This window comes from Elephas maximus, chromosome 3 (assembly GCF_024166365.1).
Source record: "Elephas maximus indicus isolate mEleMax1 chromosome 3, mEleMax1 primary haplotype, whole genome shotgun sequence".
NCBI lineage: Eukaryota > Metazoa > Chordata > Mammalia > Proboscidea > Elephantidae > Elephas > Elephas maximus.
In genome coordinates this window covers 107,835,565-107,856,429 of record NC_064821.1, presented here as the reverse complement: position 1 = coordinate 107,856,429, position 20,865 = coordinate 107,835,565, and the positions used below count along the sequence as shown (strand labels likewise).

General features: G+C 36.3%; 1 protein-coding gene across 5 annotated transcripts in view; it reads left to right on the top strand.

Moving 5' to 3' along the window:
- DOCK7 (dedicator of cytokinesis 7) overlaps positions 1-20,865 on the top strand; it is a 271,583-nt gene that overhangs the window by 82,881 nt on the left and 167,837 nt on the right. For 4 of the 5 annotated variants that reach the window (XM_049879451.1, XM_049879447.1, XM_049879449.1 and 1 more), the window contains exons 11-14: positions 2,236-2,401; positions 3,942-4,084; positions 13,394-13,487; positions 14,127-14,289. In XM_049879451.1, coding sequence (XP_049735408.1) covers positions 2,236-2,401; positions 3,942-4,084; positions 13,394-13,487; positions 14,127-14,289 — 566 coding nt within the window. Of the gene's footprint in view, positions 1-2,222; positions 2,402-3,941; positions 4,085-13,393; positions 13,488-14,126; positions 14,290-20,865 lie in introns of all 5 variants that reach the window. The other variant, XM_049879452.1, reaches the window with a different exon arrangement.

Below are 20,865 nucleotides of genomic sequence, written 5' to 3'. Positions count from 1 at the left end.
GAATTTGTGATTTTTGATTTCTTCCTTGACCCATTGGTAATTTATTTGTGTGTTGTTTAATTTCCCTGTTTGTGTATTTTGTAGTTTTTTTCCTGTTTTCAATTTCTAGTTTTATTCTGTTGTGGTCAGAGAAAATACTGTGTATGAGTTTAGTCTTTTTAAATTTATTGAGACTTGCCTTGTGACCTAACATGTGGTCTGTCCATGTAGAATATTCCATATGAACTGGAGTAGAATATATTGTGCTGTTGGTTGAAGTGTTCTATATATGTCTGTTTAGTCTAGTTGGTTTATAGTGTCATTCAGGTTCTCTCTTTCCTTGTTGATCTTCTTTCTAGACATTGTGTCCAATATTGAAAGTGGTGTATTGAAGGCTCCAACTGTATTGTAGTGCTGCCTATTTCTTCCTTCAATTCTATCAGTGTTTGCTTTATATATTTAGGTACTCTCATGTTGGATTCACATATATTTATGATTGTTAAACCTTCTTGACAAATTGACTTATTACTATACAATGTCTATCTTTAACTCTTCTAACAGATTTTATTTTAATGTCTACTTTGTCTGATATTAAGATTGCCATTCCATCTGTCTTTTGGTTGTTATTTGCATGAAATACTTTTTTCCATCCTTTTATTTTCAACCTATTTGTGTCATTGGGTCTAATGTGTGTCTCTTGTAAACAGTGCTGTTCCAGTCTTTAAAATCTCCTATACCTCAAAACTAATTAATTTTTTAAATTTTTGTTTCTTGGAAAGGACTTTGTTAATTCAGTTTAACTTTTAAATAATTAAAAACTTTCGTATATTTACAAAATAGTGATATTGATGGAACTCCTAAAAAAATAGAAGTATTCCAGGACTTCATCTGGCTGCAGATGATTAAGAAATATCATAAAATTAGAAAATGCAATATCTCTTTTGTCATCAGATACAGTTACATAGTAAAAAAACTGGTGAGAATAACTGGTGATCCTTGGCTCTGTGAACATAAGATTTAATACTTGAGACAGCCAGGCGAGGTAAGCTTGAGGAATATTGAACTTTTTATACTAATGTAGGTGGATGTGAGCACATGATGGCTTTCTTTGATCCTTGGCTATCTAGTTGAATTCAGGCTAAAAGTATTCTGGCTTTCCCCAAGCTGACATTTTACAAATTAAATATGCTTCATTATATGGGGAGCCCTGGTGGCGCACCGTTTAAGAGCTTGGCTATTAACCAAAAGGTCAGCAGTTTGAATCCACTAGCCACTCCTTGGAAACCCTATGGGACAGCTCTACTCTGTCTGTAGGGTCGCTATGAGTTGGAATCAACTCAGCGGTAATGGGTTTGCTATATGGAACGCATAGGTGTAGGAGCAGCTTGTTCCACTCTTCCCTTACTTATCTACATTGGCTGATAGAGTTAAGTATACTTGATATCTAGGCTTTTAAAACAAGAACTTATTTTGGGGGTATAATACATCTGGCAATCAGTAGTGCTACCATTTAGCTGTCTTCCTATCTTTTCCCAGCCCTCATTCTCAAGGTAGAGCACTGTCATCAGAGTATATCTTGGAAATGGTATGTGAGTGATTTGGTTTAGGTTTTCACTCTTGGACCATAGCTTTGTTATTGTAGGCCATCTTAGTGTTTATTTCAGGAAAAGCCTAAAAAATTGTGTCATCTTCAACATGTCTGCCACATATGTGTGTACTCTTTGAACCATAAATCTTTTTACAGAGTTTAGCCCTCTTATGATTATTTTGGTCTTTGTTTCCTTTATCACAACTCTGGGCTAATTTATCACTGACCCCACCCCACCACCACCTCAAGATTGTCATAAATTAGGGATTATTTCAGATTGGCTCAGTTGCCTTCATCATTTTCATAGTAACAAAATGTAACGAGTATTAAAATTCAATAACCTAGAATATTTTTGTGGTTAACAGTTGCTGACTAGAAAATGGTGATGTTTACTTTCCTAAAATAGTGCTTGTAATAAACATATTTGGTACTTTGTCTCCTTTCCTTTCTTCCAAGATGACATAATCACAAACAGAAATTTCTAAGATTACTCCATACGTTTGTAGAATGTAGTGAGATTGTTCAGTTAATTGATGTCTGAAAGGTCCAGGTTATTTTTCTGTATTGTGGAGAACTGAGAATTCTTAATCTCTTCCTTTATATAGTATGAAATAGTCCTTGATTTCTTTTGAGCATAATCACATAATGTGTCAAGTTCCGTTTTGCAGAACAAGGAAAAACTGGAGAAGCTGAAAAGTCAAGCAGATCAATTTTGCCAAAGACTTGGGAAATACCGCATGCCTTTTGCTTGGACTGCTATTCATTTAATGAATATTGTTAGCAGTGCTGGAAGTTTAGAAAGAGATTCTACAGAAGTAGAAATCAGCACTGGAGGTAGGAGTGCTTTATATAAAATAATTCTAAATGTTAATTTTTTTCCATTTTTCTTACATAGGCTTGTTTTATTTGTATACTCAGCAGTGAGATGATGTATAAAAAGGATTTTCTTTTTTGCCTTTTTCTTTATTTTAGTATTTTATTGTATTTTTGGTGAAATATACACAGCAAAACGTGCCCCCATTCAGCAGTTTCTACACATAATGTTCAGTGACATTGGTTACATGTTTCATATGTGTCTCATTATTTTCATTCCAGTTGTTTCACTCTCACTAACTTAGTCTCACTGCCTCCCGAGCTTCTCATCTATGCTTTAGAGTAACTGTTGTCCATTTGGTGTCATGTAGATAATTTTTTAAAAGAGCGCAGTACTCAAGGGTGACAGTCATCATTTTTTGAGCTAACCTTCTGTTTAGTTAAAAGGTAATTTCTGGGGGCCTCCTTTTTTCTTTAATAGCTTAATATTGTCAAGATGACAGTACTCCCCAAATTAATCTATAGATTCAATGTAGTCCCTATCAGAATCCCAGCTGGCTTTGGACAGAAATTGAGTGCATGATCCTAAAATTCATATGGAAATGCAAGGGACTCAAAATAGCTGAAACAACCTTGAAAAAAGAAGAACAAATTTGGAGGACTCACACTTTCTTATTTCAAAATTTATTGCAAAGCTACAGAAATCAAGAGAGTGTTATATTGGCATAAGGATAGACATATAGATCCATGGAATAGAATTGAGAGTCCACAATAAACCCATATATCAATGGTCAATTGATTTTTGACGAGCATTCTAAGACAATTCTTTGGGGGAAAAATAGTCTTTTCCAGAAATGGTGCTGGGACAACTGAAAATTTTCTTCTATTATTGATTTATAGTTTAATTCCATTGTTCTTGGAGAACATACTTTGTATGATTTCAGCCTTTTAAAATGTATTGTGTCTTATTTTTTCATTTATCATCTGTTTTGGAGAATGTTCTGTGTGCGCTTGAGAAGACTATATATTCTGTTGCTATTTTTAGTGGAGTTTTCTGTAGATATCTGTTAGGTATAGTTTGTTTATGGTGTTGTTCAAGTTTCTTATTTCCTTCTTGATCTCTAGTTGTTCTGTTGGTTTTAAATAATTCAGCTGTCCTGCAGAGACTTTGTGTGCAAGTTTACCTTAAAATTCTGTTTCAAACTCAAGTGCTAAGACTGAGGGACCATTGTATGGTGATTAAAATTTCCAGTGTGGTAAATATTTCCTAATAAATGACTGCTTCCTCTATAGCTGTTCTTTATAGACCATCTTTGATCATACACATAAATTTTTGTGTGGTATGGACTTGATTTTACCTTGGTGCAGTTGTAAAAAGATAACCAAAGGTGTGTGGTAGTGCTGCATTACTGTTCTCTCCAGAAGTGAAATTTTTCTACTCCAATAAGTATGGTGACTGGGTAATTTTCAACTTTGGTGGATTCTTTCCTGTATTTGGAAAACTGATTAAAAGAATTTTAAATATCGTGAAAATGAATATCTTATCTTTTTTTCTTGGTAGAACGAAAAGGGTCTTGGTCAGAGAGGAGGAATTCTAGTATAGTTGGCAGGCGATCGCTTGAAAGGACAACAAGTGGAGATGATGCTTGTAACCTGACCAGCTTTCGACCTGCTACCCTCACAGTGACAAATTTTTTTAAGCAGGTATACGTTTGTCATGTAGACATTTTGGGGATGTATTTGTACATTTTCAGTTTCACAAAAGTAATTACATGTATTTATTGATTGTGATTTCAAGGAATTAAAAACTTTAAGAATAATAAAAACTATAACAGTAAAAATAATAATTTGTATTATACCTATTATCATTACGTGTTTAAGTGTTAACGCTGGCTAATAATGCATCAGAATCAATCTTCCACATGTACATCCTGCTTATTGATAGTAATATTTTAACTTTTCGTTAACATGGATGGCTTATGAATTTTCTTAGTCTGAGCAAGTGATGGTTACATCTGTCCTCATTCCAGTTTTTTCTGGCCTAAACTGCTATATCCATGCTATATGAAATAGAACATTCAAGTTTAATAGTGCATTTCTCTGCTCAAATGCACTCAATTAATTTTAGAGGTTAATTTATACATTCAAGAAATTCTTCACCAGGCATTCCCCTTGAAATCGGGAGTCAGACAAGATGCCCTTCATCATCACTCTTATTCAGCATTGTGCTGGAGGTCCTACCCAGAGCAATTAGGCTAGATAAAGAAATAAAGGGCATCCAGATCGGTAATTTTTATGCCCTTTATTTCTTTATCTAGATAAAAATCTAGAAGATTTTTATCAGCTGCTGCAGTCTGAAATTGATCGAACATGCAATCAAGGTGCATTGATAATTACTGGCAATTGGGATGCGAAAGTTGGAAACGAAGAAGGATCAGTAGTTGGAAAATATGGCCTTGGTAATAGAAACAATGCCGGAGATCGAATGATAGAATTTTGCAAGACCAACGACTTCTTCATTGCAAATACGGTCTTTCACCAACATAAACGGCGACTATACACATGGACCTCGCCAGATGGAACACACAGAAATCAAATTGACTACATCTGTGGAAAGAGACCATGGAAAAGCTCAATATCATCTGGACCTCGCCAGATGGAACACACAGAAATCAAATTGACTACATCTGTGGAAAGAGACCATGGAAAAGCTCAATATCATCAGTCAGAACAAGGCCAGGGGCCGACTGTGGAACAGATCATCAATTGCTCAAATGCAAGTTCAAGCTGAAACTGAAGAAAATCAGAGCAAGTCCACAAGACACAAAATATGACCTTGAGTATATCCCACCTGAATTTAGAGACCATCTCAAGAATAGATTTGACACACTGAACACTAGTGACCGAAGACCAGACAAGTTGCGGAATGACATCAAGGACATCATCCATGAAGAAAGCAAGAGGTCACTGAAAAGACAGGAAAGAAAGAAAAGACCAAGATGGTTGTGAGAGGAGACTCTGAAACTTGCTCTTGAGCATGGAGTAGCTAAAGCAAAAGGAAGAATTGATGAAGTAAAAGAACTGAACAGAAGATTTGAAAGGGCCGCTCGAGAAGACAGAATATTATAATGACATGTGCAAAGAGCTGGAGATGGAAAACCAAAAGGGAAGAACACGCTCGGTGTTTCTCAAGCTGAGAGAACTGAAGAAAAAAATTCAAGTCTCGAGTTGCAATAGCGAAGGATTCCATGGGGAAAATATTAAATGATGCGGGAAGCATCAAAACAAGATGGAAGGAATACACAGAGTCATCATACCAAAAGAATTAGTCTATATTCAAACATTTCAGAAGGTGGCATATGATCAGGAACCGATGGTACTGAAGGAAGAAGTCCAAGCTGCTCTGAAGGCATTGGCGAAAAACAAGGCTCCAGGAATTGATGGAATATCAATTGAGATGTTTCCACAAACAGATGCAGTGCTGGAGGTGCTCACTCGTCGATGCTAAGAAATATGGAAGACAGCTTCCTGGCCAACTGACTGGAAGAGATCCATATTTATGCCTATTCCCAAGAAAGGTGATCCAACTGAATGTGGAAATTATAGAACAATATCATTAATATCACACGCAAGCAAAATTTTGCTGAAGACCATTCAGAAATGGCTGCAGCAGTATATCAACAGAGAACTGCCAGAAATTCAGGCCGGTTTCAGAAGAGGACGTGGAACCAGGGATATCATTGTTGATGTTAGATGGATCCTGGCTGAAAGCAGAGAATACCAGAAGGATGTTTACCTGTGTTTTATTGACTATGCAAAGGCATTCGACTGTGTGGATCATAACAAACTATGGATAACACTGCTAAGAATGGGAATTCCAGAATACTTAACTGTGCTTGTGAGGAACCTTTACATAGATCAAGAGGCAGTTGTTCGGACAAAACAAGGGGATACTGATTGGTTTAAAGTCAGCAAAGGTGTGCGTCAGGGTTGTATTCTTTCACCATACCTATTTAAACTGTATGGTGAACAAATAATTCGAGAAGCTGGACTATGTGAAGAAGAACGGGGCATCAGGATTGGAGGAAGACTCACTGACAACCTGTGTTATGCAGATGACACAACCTTTCTTGCTGAAAGTGAAGAGGACTTGAAGCACTTACTAATGAAGATCAAAGACCACAGCATTCAGTATGGACTGTACCTCAACATAAAGAAAACAAAAATCCTCACAACTGGACCAATGAGCAACATCATGATAAACGGAGAAAAGATTGAAGTTGTCAAGGATTTCATTTTACTTGGATCCACGATCAACAGCCATGGAAGCAGCAGTCAAGAAATCAAAAGACGCATCGCATTGGGCAAATCTGCTGCGAAGGACCTCTTCAAAGTGTTGAAGAGCAAAGATGTCAGCCTAAAGACTAAGGTGCACCTCACCCAAGCCATGTTATTTTCAGTCACGTCACATGCATGTGAAAGCTGGACAATGAATAAGGAAGACCAAAGAAGAGTTGACGCCTTTGAATTGTGGCGTTGGTGAAGAATATTGAATATACCACGGACTGCCAAAAGAACAAACAAATCTTTCTTGGAAAATGTGCAACCAGAATGCTGCTCAGAGGCAGGGATGGTGAGACTGTGTCTTACATACTTTGGACATGTTGTCAGGAGGGATCAGTCCCTGGAGAAGGACACCATGCTTGGCAGAGTACAGGATCAGCAGAAAAGAGGAAGATCCTCAGTGAGGTGGATTGACACAGTGGCTGCAAGAAAGAGCTCAAGCATAACAACGATTGTAAGGATGGCTCAGGACCGGGCAGTGTTTCGTTCTGTTGTGCATAGGGTTGCTGTGAGTCGGAACGGACTTGATGGCACCTGACAACAAACAGCAGATTGGTAAAGAAGAAGTAAAAGTATCTCTGTGTGCAGATGACATAATCTTATACACAGAAAACCATAAAGAATCCTCAAGAAAACTACTGGAACTAATAGGAGAGTTCAGCAGAGTATCAGGATACAAGGTAAACATACAAAAATTAGTTGCACTCCTCTACACCAACAAAAAGAACATCGAAGAGGAAATCACCAAATCAATAGCATTTACAGTAGCCCCCCAAGAAGATAAAATACTTAGGAATAAATCTTACCAGAAATGTAAAAGACTTATACAAAAAAAAAGCTACAAGACACTACTGCAGGAAACCAAAAGAGACCTACATAAGTGGAAAAACATACCTTGCTTATGGATAGGAAGACTTAACATTGTAAAAATGTCTATTCTACCAAAAGCCATCTATAGATACAATGCAATTCCGATCGTAATTCCATTGACATTTTTTAAAGAGATGGAGAAACAAATCACCAGCTTCATATGGAAGGGAAAGAGGCCCTGGATAAGTAAAGCATTACTGAAAAAGAAGAAGAAAGTGGGAGGCCTCACTCTACCTGATTTTAGAACCTATTATACTGCCACCGTAGTCAAAACAGCCTGGTACAGGTACACCAACAGACACACAGACCAGTGGAACAGAATTGAGATTCCACACCTAAATCCATCCACATATGAGCAGCTGATATTTGACAAAGGCCCAAAGCAGTTAAATGGGGAAAAAACAGTCGTTTTAACAAATGGTGCTGGTATAACTGGATATTTATGTGCAAAAAAAAAAAAGAAACAGGACCCATACCTCACACCATGCACAAAAACGAACTTAACATGGATCAAAGACCTAAATATGAAATCTAAAATGATAAAGATCATGGAAGAAAAAATAGGGACAACGCTCCGTTCCACGCTATACGTAGGGACAACACTAGGAGCCCTAATACATGACATAAACGGTATATAAAACATCAGTAAGAATGCAGAAGAAAAACTAGATAACTGGGAGCTCCTAAAAATCAAACACTTATGTTCGTCCAAAGACTTCACCAAAAGAGTAAAAAGATTACCTACAGACTGGGAAAAAGTTTTTAGCTGTGATATTTCTGATCAGCTCCTGATCTTTAAAATCTACACGATATTGCAAAAACTCAGCTACAAAAAGACAAATAACCCAGTTAAATGGGTAAAAGATTTGAATAGATACTTCGCTAAATAAGACATTCAGGTAGCTAACAGATAGATACATGAGGAAATGCTCACCATCATGAGTCATTAGAAAATGCAAATCAAAACTACAATGAGATTCCATCTCACTCCAGCAAGGCTAGCACTGATCCAAAAAATACAAAATAATGAATGTTGTAGAGGTTGTGGAAAGAATGGAACACTTATACACTGCTGGTGGGAATGTAAAATGGTATAATCACTTTGGAAATCGATTTGGCACTTCCTTCAAAAGCTAGAAATAAAACCATGATATGATCCAGCAATCCCATGTTCATTGTAGCACTGTGTATAATAACAAAAAGATGGAAGCAACAAAGGTGCCTATCAATGGATGAATGGATAGATAAATTATGGTATACTCACACGATGGAATGCTGTGCATCGATAAAGAACAACGGTGAATCCGTGAAGCATTTCATAACATGGAGGAATCCAGAAGGCATTATGCTGAGTGAAATTAGTCAGTTGCAAAAGGACAAATATTGTACGAGCCCACTATTATAAGAACTGGAGAAATAACGTCAACAGAGACAAAAATAGTCTTTGATGATTACGAGAGTGGGGAGGGAGGGAGGGGGAGGGGTATTCAATTATTGGATAGTAGACAAGAACTGGTTTAGGTGAAGGGAGAGACAACACAGAATACAGGCGAGGTCAGTACAAATGAACAAAACCAAAAGCAAAGAAGTTTTCTAAATAAACTGAATGCTTCGAAGGCCAGCGTAGGAGGGGCGGGGTTTGGAAACCATAGTGTTAGAGGACATCTAGGTCAATTGGCATAATAAAATCTATTAAGAAAACTGCCTGATCCCACTTTGGCGAGTGGAGTCTAGGGTCCTAAACACTAGCAAGCAGCCATCTAAGATGCATCAATTGGTCTCAACCTACCTGGAGCAAAGGAGAACGAAGAACACCAAAGACACAGGTAATTATAAGCCCAGGAGACAGAAAGGGCCGTATGTACTGGAGAGTACATCAGCCTGAGACCAGAAGAACTGGATGGTGCCCAGCTACAATCGATGACTGCCCTGATACGGAACACAACAGAGAACCCCTGAGGGAGCAGGAGAGTAGTGGGATGCAGGCCCCAAATTCTCATAAAAAGATCAGACATAATGGTCTCACTGAGACTAGAAGGATCCTGGAGGTCATGGTCCCCAGACCTTCTGTTAGCCCAGGACAGGAACCATTCCCAAAGCCAACTACTTCAGACAGGGATTGGCTTGGACTATGGGATAGAAAGTGATACTGGTGAGGAGTGAGCTTCTTGTCTCAAGTAGACACATGAGACTATGTGGGCAGCTCCCGTCTGGAGAGGAGATGAGAGGGCAGAGGGGATCAGAATCTGCTCGAATGGACACAAAAATGTAGAGTGGAAAGAAGGAGTGTGCTGTCTCATTAGAGGGAGAGCAACTGTGAGTATATAGCAAGGTGTATGTAAGTTTTCGTATGAGAGATTGACTTGATTTGTAAACTTAAAGCACAATAAAAATTAGAAAAAAAGGAAAGAAAGGGCAATATATCAGGAATTAACCTTGATCACTGCTGCCACAGCAAGAAATATTAATAAACAAAGCTTGTTCCCCCCCCTCAAAAAAAAAGTTATTTACCGGGATATTTTATTCTTTGCGATTCTGTTCCCTCTTCTTCAAATCTTAAGTTAAATCAGTGTTTTTCAAATGCATGTTATGATTCATTGGTATAATGACAATCAGTTTAGTAGATAACAGCTTAAAACAAACTGTAGAATAGAATCATAGTGCATTGCCCATACCTGTTACCCATTGCTATCAAGGCAGTTCTGAATCATAATGTCCTCATAGGACAGAATAGAACTGCCCTGTAGGGTTTGGCTGGTAGATTCAAACTGCTGTTCTTTTGGTTAGCAGCTGAACATTTAACCACTGAGCCACCAGGGCTCTGCATGGCACATAGTGAGGGTAAATGTTTCAGTGAGCCTTTTTTATTTTCACTTTTTGAGTGTGCACATGTATGTGCGTGTTCATACTAGATCGCCAATCAAATAGATTTTATATTGTGAAAGTAAGATCAGAAAAATTTAAAAGTCTTTGTTAAGTGGTTAGATGATCCGAACCGTATAAAAGTGGGAAAAAACTTGTACTAGCAGGAAAATCTGAAGAAAGTTAACATCCATGTATTTTGGGCCAGATTAAGAATTGACTCAAAATTCCTTTTTTGAGAAATGCATTAAGAGTTCCTCTAAGTAAGGGGAGGGAATCCTGGCTTACAACTTGAGAGGGCAAGCATTGAGGATAGTATGTGCCATGGATTGACAGATAGCAATACACTTGAAGCCCTCTTTACTGTTACATAGGCAGCCATCTGACTGAAATAGAAAGAAACTAGACACTCGAGTGGAAATAAACTAGTTGGTAAGCATCTGAAGTTTTAAGGGTCTTTTTATTATGGGCAGTGTTATCAGGAAAGAGTCTAGACAAGCCCATAGTGGTACTTGAATGGGGTGATAGGGCAAATATAGCTGTGGAAATGAAGCAGTAGTTTTCTGATACAATGACAAAAGCTAGGACATAAGACATTTCCCTCTCTTTCAACATCTTCAGCTACCATGTCAGTTTTTCTGCAACTATCTCCACAGTTCTGTCTTCATTTCTTTAGGCTGCTATATCAATGAACTGGCATTGTAAACTTAAATCAATGAGTTACCCATCCACCTATCCATTAATTTCACTGAGCCCCTCATTTATCCAAGAAATATTTTTTGAGCATTCACCATGTACTGTGTAGTGTGTTGGAGATAAAAAAAAATGTGTTGGAGATAGCCAACTGGAAACGAGGACAATGTGATTGTGAAAACTTAAAAATAAATAAGAGATTGTTGGAAATGGAAAGCATTTACACTTTGTACAGTTCTTTTTTTTTTTTTTTAACTATGAGAATGTGCTGTTTTTATAGGTATTGTTAAGTGGCTCAAAAATTATGTATCAGGGAAATGCAAATTAAAAAGGAAAGCAGAAGTCAATTTTAATAAAGTAGGATTCAAGGTACAAATTTCTCATAAATGAGACAGTGTTTTTAAATTGATGAAAGATTACCATGGGCTGTGGTGATAAAATAATCAGGAATGTTTATGTATATATTTGGAATATATCTGGTCAAAATTATTAATAATACATGGAGATTAAAAAGAAAATCAAACATACTCAGTAGTTTTAGGAAACTTGTTCTGTTTGTTGACAGGTATGTAAATTATTTATTGCCTCAGTGGCACAAAACACTAAGTCTGTTAAATGGAGGAGAGGGTGTCAGCCTGGCTGCTCCACTGAAGTAGGCTTGTTCACATGTTTGGAAGTTGGTTAGGGGTTAGTTGATCTAGACTGACTTCTGTGGGGAAGACTGAGGCAAATCTACTGTATTACAAATGTCTCTCAACTCCTGCTTTCATCTTCTAGCAGTCTAGCTTGGCCCTGTTCTCGTAGCAGTGGCAGAAGTTCAAGAAGGAGGGCAAGCTCAGTTGTGTAGTGTTTTTTCAAGTCTGCTTGTATGGCATTTGCTTACTGGTCAAAGCAAGTAACGTGGCCAAGCATAGGGGAGAGAATTTTCCCCCACTCACTAAAAGGCATGGAAACAGATAGGAAGTAAAGAGTCGAGGTCAATACATAATCAATTTAACAGGTAAAGTAGACAAAAATAATTAAGTCTGGAGATAATTTGAATGTATTATAAATAAAATTCATTTTAAGATCTGTATTAATTCTATACCCCAGAGAGAGGATATACTGCTTTAACAACTGATGAGACATTTATAATAATTAGTCATATATTAGGTCACTGAAAAAAAAAAAAGATCAATTCTATACCCTATTTAGAACATCAGAGGAGCCCTGGTGCAGTTCTATTCTGTCGGATAGGGTTGCAATGAGTTGAAATCGACTAGACGGCAAGTTTTTTTTGGTTTATTTAGAACATACCAAATGTGATACGGCTCAAGGGGGAGCTCATAGCCTTACATGTGCTTATTACTAAATAAGATAAAAATATATGAACATTAAACACATATGAACATTAAAAACAATAAAACGTTATAAGCAGGAAGATTGGGTTAGTAAAATTTAAAGACTGACTTTTGAGTAAAGGAATAAGGTCAGTAAATTCCTAGGTATTGTAGTTGTAGGCTAAAAAGAAAATATTAACATTAAATTTAAAAATCTATATTAATTAGCTATGGTTCATTTTTTTGGCTTTTTCCCCATTGATTGGGGTACTTGAATTTTCTTTCTGGGCTTAGTATGAGGATAGTTATGCTTCTTAACAGTTTTATGTCATTATTTCATTTTTTAAAATTTTATTTAGTCAGTGCTGTAGATTTTGCATTTGATTGTATTGCCCTTTGAAATTTGGTGATATAACATTGAAAAAACAAATATGAAATCAGCTGTAACAAGCTTGTCAGACTGTCATATATTTTTATATTCATCTGCTTTAGCCGGGTTTTTCCTTTTTCCTTTTCATCTACCTCAAACTTGTATTGTTTTGCCATGTTTTAGGATGTCTTAGAATATCTTATAGGCATAAAAAATAAGCTATAAGTAAATACATAAAGGAGCCCTGCTGTGCACTGATTAAGTTGTAACCAAAAGGTTTTGAGTTTGAACCCACCAGCTGCCCCATGGGTGAAAGACCTGGCAGTCTGCTTCCGTAAAGATTTACAGCCTTGGAAGCCCTATGGAGCAGTTATACTGTGTCCTGTAGGGTCGCTGTGAGTCAGAATTGACTTGATGGCAATGGGTTTTTTAACTAAGTACATAAAATTTCTTACTAAATTGTAGAAAGAAGGGTAAGATTATTAACGGGAATATAAATTCATTTAAATCTACTATATTTTATTGAATTCTTTTTTCCTGTATCTCTGAAATCAGGAAGGAGACCGCTTAAGTGATGAAGATTTGTACAAATTCCTTGCTGATATGAGAAGGCCGTCTTCTGTTTTACGGCGACTAAGACCTATTACAGGTATTTTTTCATTTTGAGTAGACATTGAAACTGCTACCATCACTAATATGTACCGTGTATATAATTATGTGTTCCTTTTGTTTTCCTCTGTCTGGTTCATATGTTGTTCAATTGTTGATACCTGTCAGTCTTCTTCTTTATCTGATTTATCTACTGTTGTGTGATTTTAACAGTTTGAATGTGGGATTCAGTATCCTTGATAATTTGAGTACTGGAATTATTTTCTAGCAGAAAGGATAAAGTACATGGAATGATACTTAGAAACAAACTTATATTATGTTGGAGGAAACCATTCTAGGGTAAAATTGTTTCGAAGTTAGCCATGCCTAAATTTAACCTTTAAAATCATTTAACTTTGGAAATGTTGACTTGTTTCTAGGCTAGATGCCTCCCTCTTTTTCCGTCATCCTACTGTTTTTGATTTTTTCTTCCCTCATTGCCATTCATTCACTCATTAACCATTTATGTCTGTATCAGTAATTTTACAGGTTTGAGACTTGGTAAAATGAAATAATTTAGAGGCATGAGATAATAGTAATTTGGTTTATGTAGTATTCTTCCCAGGGCCTAGTATAAATAGCATATAAATTCTTCCAAAAATGTTTTTAACATTTATACTGTTTTTATAATATTATGCAGCTCAGCTGAAAATAGACATTTCTCCTGCACCTGAAAATCCCCATTATTGCCTAACCCCAGAACTGCTTCAAGTAAAGCTTTACCCTGATAGTAGAGTTAGACCTACCAGAGAAATTTTGGAGTTTCCTGCCAGGGATGTCTATGTTCCAAACACTACTTACAGGTAAGACATTTTAATTTTGGAGAACTGTGAAATAAAATAATAGGTATTCTAATACTGAAGTAGAACTAGAGTGAAAATCTCCAAAAGCCTTATGTGACCTTGTTACTTATTCCATTTATTACCGTACAATTTAATTTTGTTTATTAATAGCTGTCATGTACTAAACATTTACTTTGTTCCAGGCATAATGGTAATTACCTTACATATGTTATCTTATTTATCTTATTTAATCCTTATAGTATGAGGTAAGTGTTACCTTCATTTTAGAGGTGAGCAAACTGAGGGATAGAAAGGTTCAAAATTTTGCTGAGCTTTACACATTTATTTTTTGTTTTTCTTTTTTTATTGTACTTTAGATGAAGTTTTACAGAACAAACTAGTCTCTCATTAAACAGTACACATATTGTTTTATGACACTGATTAACCTGTTGACATGTCAACACTCACCCTTCTCAACCTTGGGTTCCCTATTATCAGCTTGCCTGTCCCCTCCTGCCTTCTAGTACTTGCCCCACCCAGGGCTGTGCTCCTTTAGTCTTATTTTGTTTTATGGGCCTGTCCAATCTTTGGCTGAAGGGTGAGCCTCGGGAGTGACTTCATTACTGAGCTGAAGGAGTGTCCAGGAGACATATTCTTAGGGTTTCTCCAGTCTACGTCAGGCCAGCAAGCCTGGTCTTTCTTTTTGAGTTAGAATTTTGTTCTACTTTTTTCTCCAGCTCTATTCGGGACCCTCTATTGTGATCCCTGTCAGAGCAGTCAGTGATGGTAGCCAGGCACCATCTAGCTGTATTGGACTCAGTTTGGTAGAGGCCATGGTAGATGTGGTCCATTAATCCTTTGGACTAATCTTTCCCTTGTATCTTTAGTTTTCCTCATTCTTCCTTGCTCCCAAAGGGGTGAGACCAGTGGAGTATCTTAGATGGCCACTCAGAGGCTTTTAAGTCCCCAGACGCTACTCACCAAAGTGGAATGTAGAACATTTTCTTTATAAACTATGTTATGCCAGTTGAGCTAGATGTTCCCCGAGACCATGGTCCCCACAGTCCTCATCCCAGCAATTAGGTCCCTCAAGGAGTTTGGATGTGTCTGTGGGGCTTCCGTGACCTTGCCTTATATAGGTTGTGCTGGCTTCCCCAGTGTTGTGTACTGTCTTACCCTTCACCAAAGTTACCACTTACCTATTTGTTCAAAGACATGTTTTTTAATTTGCTGTTAAACTATAGCTAAAGTTAGAGATTTTCACATTTAAATAACAAATCCTATCTTTTTCTTTTTTTCTCCATACTTGGTTGTTAACTTATATAGCATTAATGCGGGAGGGACTTGATATTTTTAAATCCTTCATTGGGGTATGTGAGGATACACAGGTAAATGGTAGCTTCTAGCAATTAGGAAATGAATGACATTATGTAATGTGCTAAACAGGTGAGGTTTATTTACATCAAGTGTTTGTTTTACCAAGGGAATACTTACTTACGCTATCAGAGTATCATAGAAAAATACTAGCGCTTCTGTTATGTTAAAATAATGAAATTAAGAGTCCTTTCTTGGTGGAAAAAACATCCTATACTGAATATTCGAAACCATCTGAAAGAATGTGTGTAATGTCACTTGTGTTCTAAATTGTTACTTGACCACCACTGCTCATTTTAGTTGTAGAAGATCAAGGTACATTTAATTGAGCAAATACTTACGTGTTTTATTGACATCTAGTGCTTAAGAGCTCTGTTAAAATATAGAAACAGAGCACATAATATTCTTGGCATTATTGTTATTTCTTGGGTTAGCTTCTTAGACAACAGTAGCCTGAGTTGGAATCACCTATTGAACTTTTGTATCTTTGTTTTTCTGTCCAGTTGTTTGAAAGATGTTTCTGGCAAATATGGCATTACTAAGAATGTAAGAATGAATCTAGTGGGTCAGAGCTGGTAACCGTCATGGAGAGGAACGAAATGAAAGGATGCAGTTGATTGTGCTTTGGGCTTTAGCAGTTGGGAGTATGCTCCATACATCTCCTGATGATCCTCAGTAAATCTATGATGTGTGAATTAATCTGCGTGTAGTTTTCAGCTTATTATGGAAACTTACAAACATGTACAGAAATAGAGAGAATGGTTTAATTAATCCTCATTGTCATTCTTGTTCCATTTATTGCTTTCCCTGTTTCTTCTTTGTATTATTTTAAAGTAAAGCCTAGACTTCATATCACCTGTAAATCCTTTAATATGTATCTCTCACAGATGAGGACTTTAAAAATATTAACTGCAATAACATTTGAAATGTTTTATGATCTCTGCATAATTTTATTCTGTATCACCTTTCTTTTGAGGTAGTTTCATAAAGTTATTTTATGCACTGATAGAATGTTTTTCCAAAATTTTGTTTCTAAGAACAGCTTGTCAATCAGACCAAATAAATATATACTTTTTTTTTTATTATGACATGAAAGCCATGTAATTCATATTTCTTAAACTAAATTATTATATGATGGTAGGTTTCCTTTTGGAGCTGGAGTTCATAATTTTTTTTGATGCCAGGGTACCCTTTGGCAATCATGTGAATTATGATCTTCTGTTTAGAGTAATGTTTTTAAATGCATAAAATAAAATTATAAGATAATAAAATAAATTAATTAATTGAATTACAATTAACAAAATATTAAACAAAGGCGTGATATATGTGTTTCTTTATTAATGAAATAACAAAATCTAGCTGCAGGTCTAAAAAATATTTTCTAAATAATTAACATGAACAGTATTTTGAGATATCTGCAATAGATAGACCAAATCCTTCTGTTAGGTGCATGACTGTTGTATATAAAGATATGTGTGATTTCTGTTAATGACAAAATCTCATATACTCGTAATACTGCTGGTTAGTTTTATACATTCATAATTTAATGAAGTGCAGATTTTGATTATTTGAGTATTAGGAATAATTAAGGAGTTTTTTCTCCCCCCCGCATTCAAGATTATGATCTTCTGATTTAGAGAGTATTGGTCTTTCTGTTTATTTTTAGTTTTCATAGATTTCTCAGCTGCTGCCACATACACTGCTGTTTTTGGTTTTGCCTCAGATATATATTAAAAAAAAAAAAATTTTTTTTTTTTTATATACCTTGGGTTTTTATTTGTCTAATTGGTTCTAGTTTAATTTAACTGCTAAAATTCTTGAAAGCGCTGCTTCCTAAATTTTAACATAGCCACCGACTAGACTTTAGTTAGGGGTTTACATTTGAAGATGATGAAGTGTTATCTTTCACTCTCAGAGGAAGGAGTAAAGTTTCAGAAATAGGAGCAGATTGTGAGGAGAGCGGTTTTGTTCTCCTATCCTGAGAACTAAGGAGCCCTCCTTTTTTTTTTTTTTCCTGGCACAGTGCTTAAGTTCTCGGCTACTAATGAAAAAGTCTGCGATTTGAATTCACCAGGTGCTCTGTGGGAAAAAGATGTGGCAGTCTGCGTCCATAAAGAATTCAGCCCTAGAAACCCTATGGTATATCTCTACTCTGACATATAGGGTCACTATGAGTTGGAATGGACTTGATGGTAATTAGTTATCCTGAGAACTAGGAGTCTCAGGGTGGAGCAGATGTTTAAGGCACTTGGGTACTAATTGAAAGATTGGACATTTGATGAGTTCCTCCAGGAGTGCCTTGAGGGAAAGGCCTGGCAATCTACTTAAGAAAAATCAGCCATCGAAAACCCTGTGTAACACAGTACTACATTGACACACATGGGGTCGCCATAAGTTAGAACTGACTTGAGTGCAACTGGTTTTTGGCTATCCTGAGGATTATAGTGTTTTCAGGTAGAAGTGTTTGTACAGATTGTTTACTCAGTCTAAAAAGAATTAGAAGACTGATACCCAAGATCCAGTTTTTAGAAGTATGCATATTCATTTAGAACTTTGCAGTTCTTAGTAACATTCAATTACATCATCTGAGTTGATAATTACAAGAACCCCATGAAATGAATTTAGCAAGGTGGTGGTTGTTGTTATTACTATTATTTCCATGTATTGGGTGTGGCCACAGAGACTTGGTTGCTTATTTGAAGATATGCAGCCAAAACCTTATATGTTTATTGTTCCATACTCTTTCAAATATACCAGATTCTTTTGTTTGATGTGGTACTGTTCCTAGGGCTAAGCTTATAAATTTATAAAAACATCTTTTATTTGTAAATGAAATACTTGGTTCTTTTCTATTTTATATTTTTTAAAAGTCATTGAAACAACATTTTATGAAGACGTATTATGGGAGATTTTTAATCCTGCTTTCGTGACTTTGAACTACACATTTTACAGCAATTGAGTAATTTTGCCCTAGTTGGTTTGCCATGAGGACACATTGGACTGTGATAAAAGGGCCAACTGTTTGGTCATTTTCTTTTCTGTTTTCAAAACTGCTATGTTGGATGATCACTTAGTGATACATAGATCAGTGTAATTTTCTGTGAACGCTAGTGATGTAAAAAAAAAAAAACCCAAGGAAATTTGATTATTCTAAAACATAAGGTAGGATATGTAAGAATACAAATTTGGAATAGGTTTTATAAAGGGGGTAAATAGTAGGTACTTAGAGTAGATTTTTTATTAATGAGTGAATGAATTGATTTCCATAAGTTATCCATTAAGAAAAAAAGATGCAAACATGAAAACATGCTGATTCTAGGATGACAGAGTGTATAAATAGATTATACTATAAGTGACACTGAGATAAGAAATGAGTATACTTGTTCTTAGTAAAAAGCACACTGGTTCAGAGTAAACTCTTGGTATAGAAATTAATCAAGTAGATTAACCATCCTTGATGCTCTTGGAGTTTTTCTTATTATTTTTTAAGAATTTTTACTCTTAAGATTTGTCAGACTAATTTTCTGTCTTTTCTTCAGTTGTTAAGGGACACTTGAGGGGCACAGACAGTAATTCTGCTAGATTTCAGTGGAAGCAGCCACAATTTACTAGGATATTTGTAGGAAAAATGAGACTGACTGTACTTTAAAGTATGAATAGGACCAAGCCAAGCAGAAAGGTCTGAGGAGGCATGCCAGGTAAGTGAAATGGCATTAGGAAAGTATATAGGGGATATTTAAATGTAGACCATTTTGATGAGAGTAGAGTGTGTAAGGTGAGGAATGGTTAAAGAAATAATTTAGGGTCAGAGGACTGAGACCCTTGAGTATCTGGAAGGGATGTGGGTTTTGTTTTGTAGGCCTATACCCTTCTAATTGGGGTACAGGTTTGTGTGAGGGCACAGCTGTGTGTGGGAAATACAGGTCCATAATTAACCATGACACACCTTCCAGGAGCGTCACTTTTTAGAAGATTCTGGTGGGAAATAATTTTTATATGAAGAGAGATAGATTTGTAGAGTAGAAAACACAATTTACATGCAATTTTAAGATATGATTGTAAGATTTAGATAGGATTATAAAAGAAATTTGTGCTTATGACGAGCCATTTCAGCTTATTACTCTAGAACCAAGAAAGATAAGTTTTCATTTTCCTCAGCTGTTACTGCCTCTTCAGTAGACACGTTTGAAAGGCGCAGGTCAGAATAGCATGCAGTTATTGTAAATATGTTTTAGGAATTTTGAGGGGAGAGAGACATAAAATTAGGAGGCCAGGCAGGGACTTTCAGATAATCCAGGATTTGAGTTAAAGATACAGGTTTTTGGGAGTAGAGATGGAAGTAAAGCTTCTAGGATTAAGAACTGTTTCAAAGGAAGATCGTGTTGGACTTGGCTTATGATACAGCAGAGATGGTTTACAAAAGTGAAAAGCCAGAGGTGTCTCTCAGTTTTCAGGCTTTTGTGACTGGAAGTCTACCCATCTTTATAATGGATATAAAAAAGGAGAAGAGTGTGAGAGAGGGTGGAGGGGGTGGGCCAGGAGAGGCAATAAGGGGCTGATGAGTTTGTTATGAGATACTAGAGCAGAGTTTGAATTCGAGGAAACTATAGGATATCAAAGGGGATATGGTAGGTAGGCAGTGTAAGAAGGGGAACTGGAGTGAGATCTGGTAGAAATACGTAGGTTTGGCAGCTTTATTCATGGAAAATAGATGATTTCATGAGAATAGACTAAATTCCTGAGGGTCAGAGTAGAAGAAGTAATTAAAGATTGTGCATTGGCCAACAATGTTAAATAGAAGGAAAGAACAGAGCTACAGATTTCTGAGGATAGTGTAGTAGTATTATGGAAGCAAGATGAAGTTCAAGTTTGAGAAAAGGATATTGTCATTAGTAAGTAGTAGAGAGGTCAAAGGGAATGTGGGCTGAGAAAAGGCTATTAGATTTGACAGCTGTGAGTTAGTGGTGAAATTAGAACACTTTTGGCAAACTAGTAAGGACAGAGGGAACAGTTTTGTGAACCATAAAAGAAGAAAGACCTTTCTCTTTCTCTACCGAATTATCTCAATCCGAGCTTTATACGGAAGAACAGTTAGTACTCTTAAAAGGAACAAAACAAAATCTACAATGTGCGAATTAGAAGAAAATGAAAAACAGTAAGTTTTGTATTAAATAATTATTCTGCATTTGAAAGGTGCCAATTTTTTTAGGAAGAAAAACCATA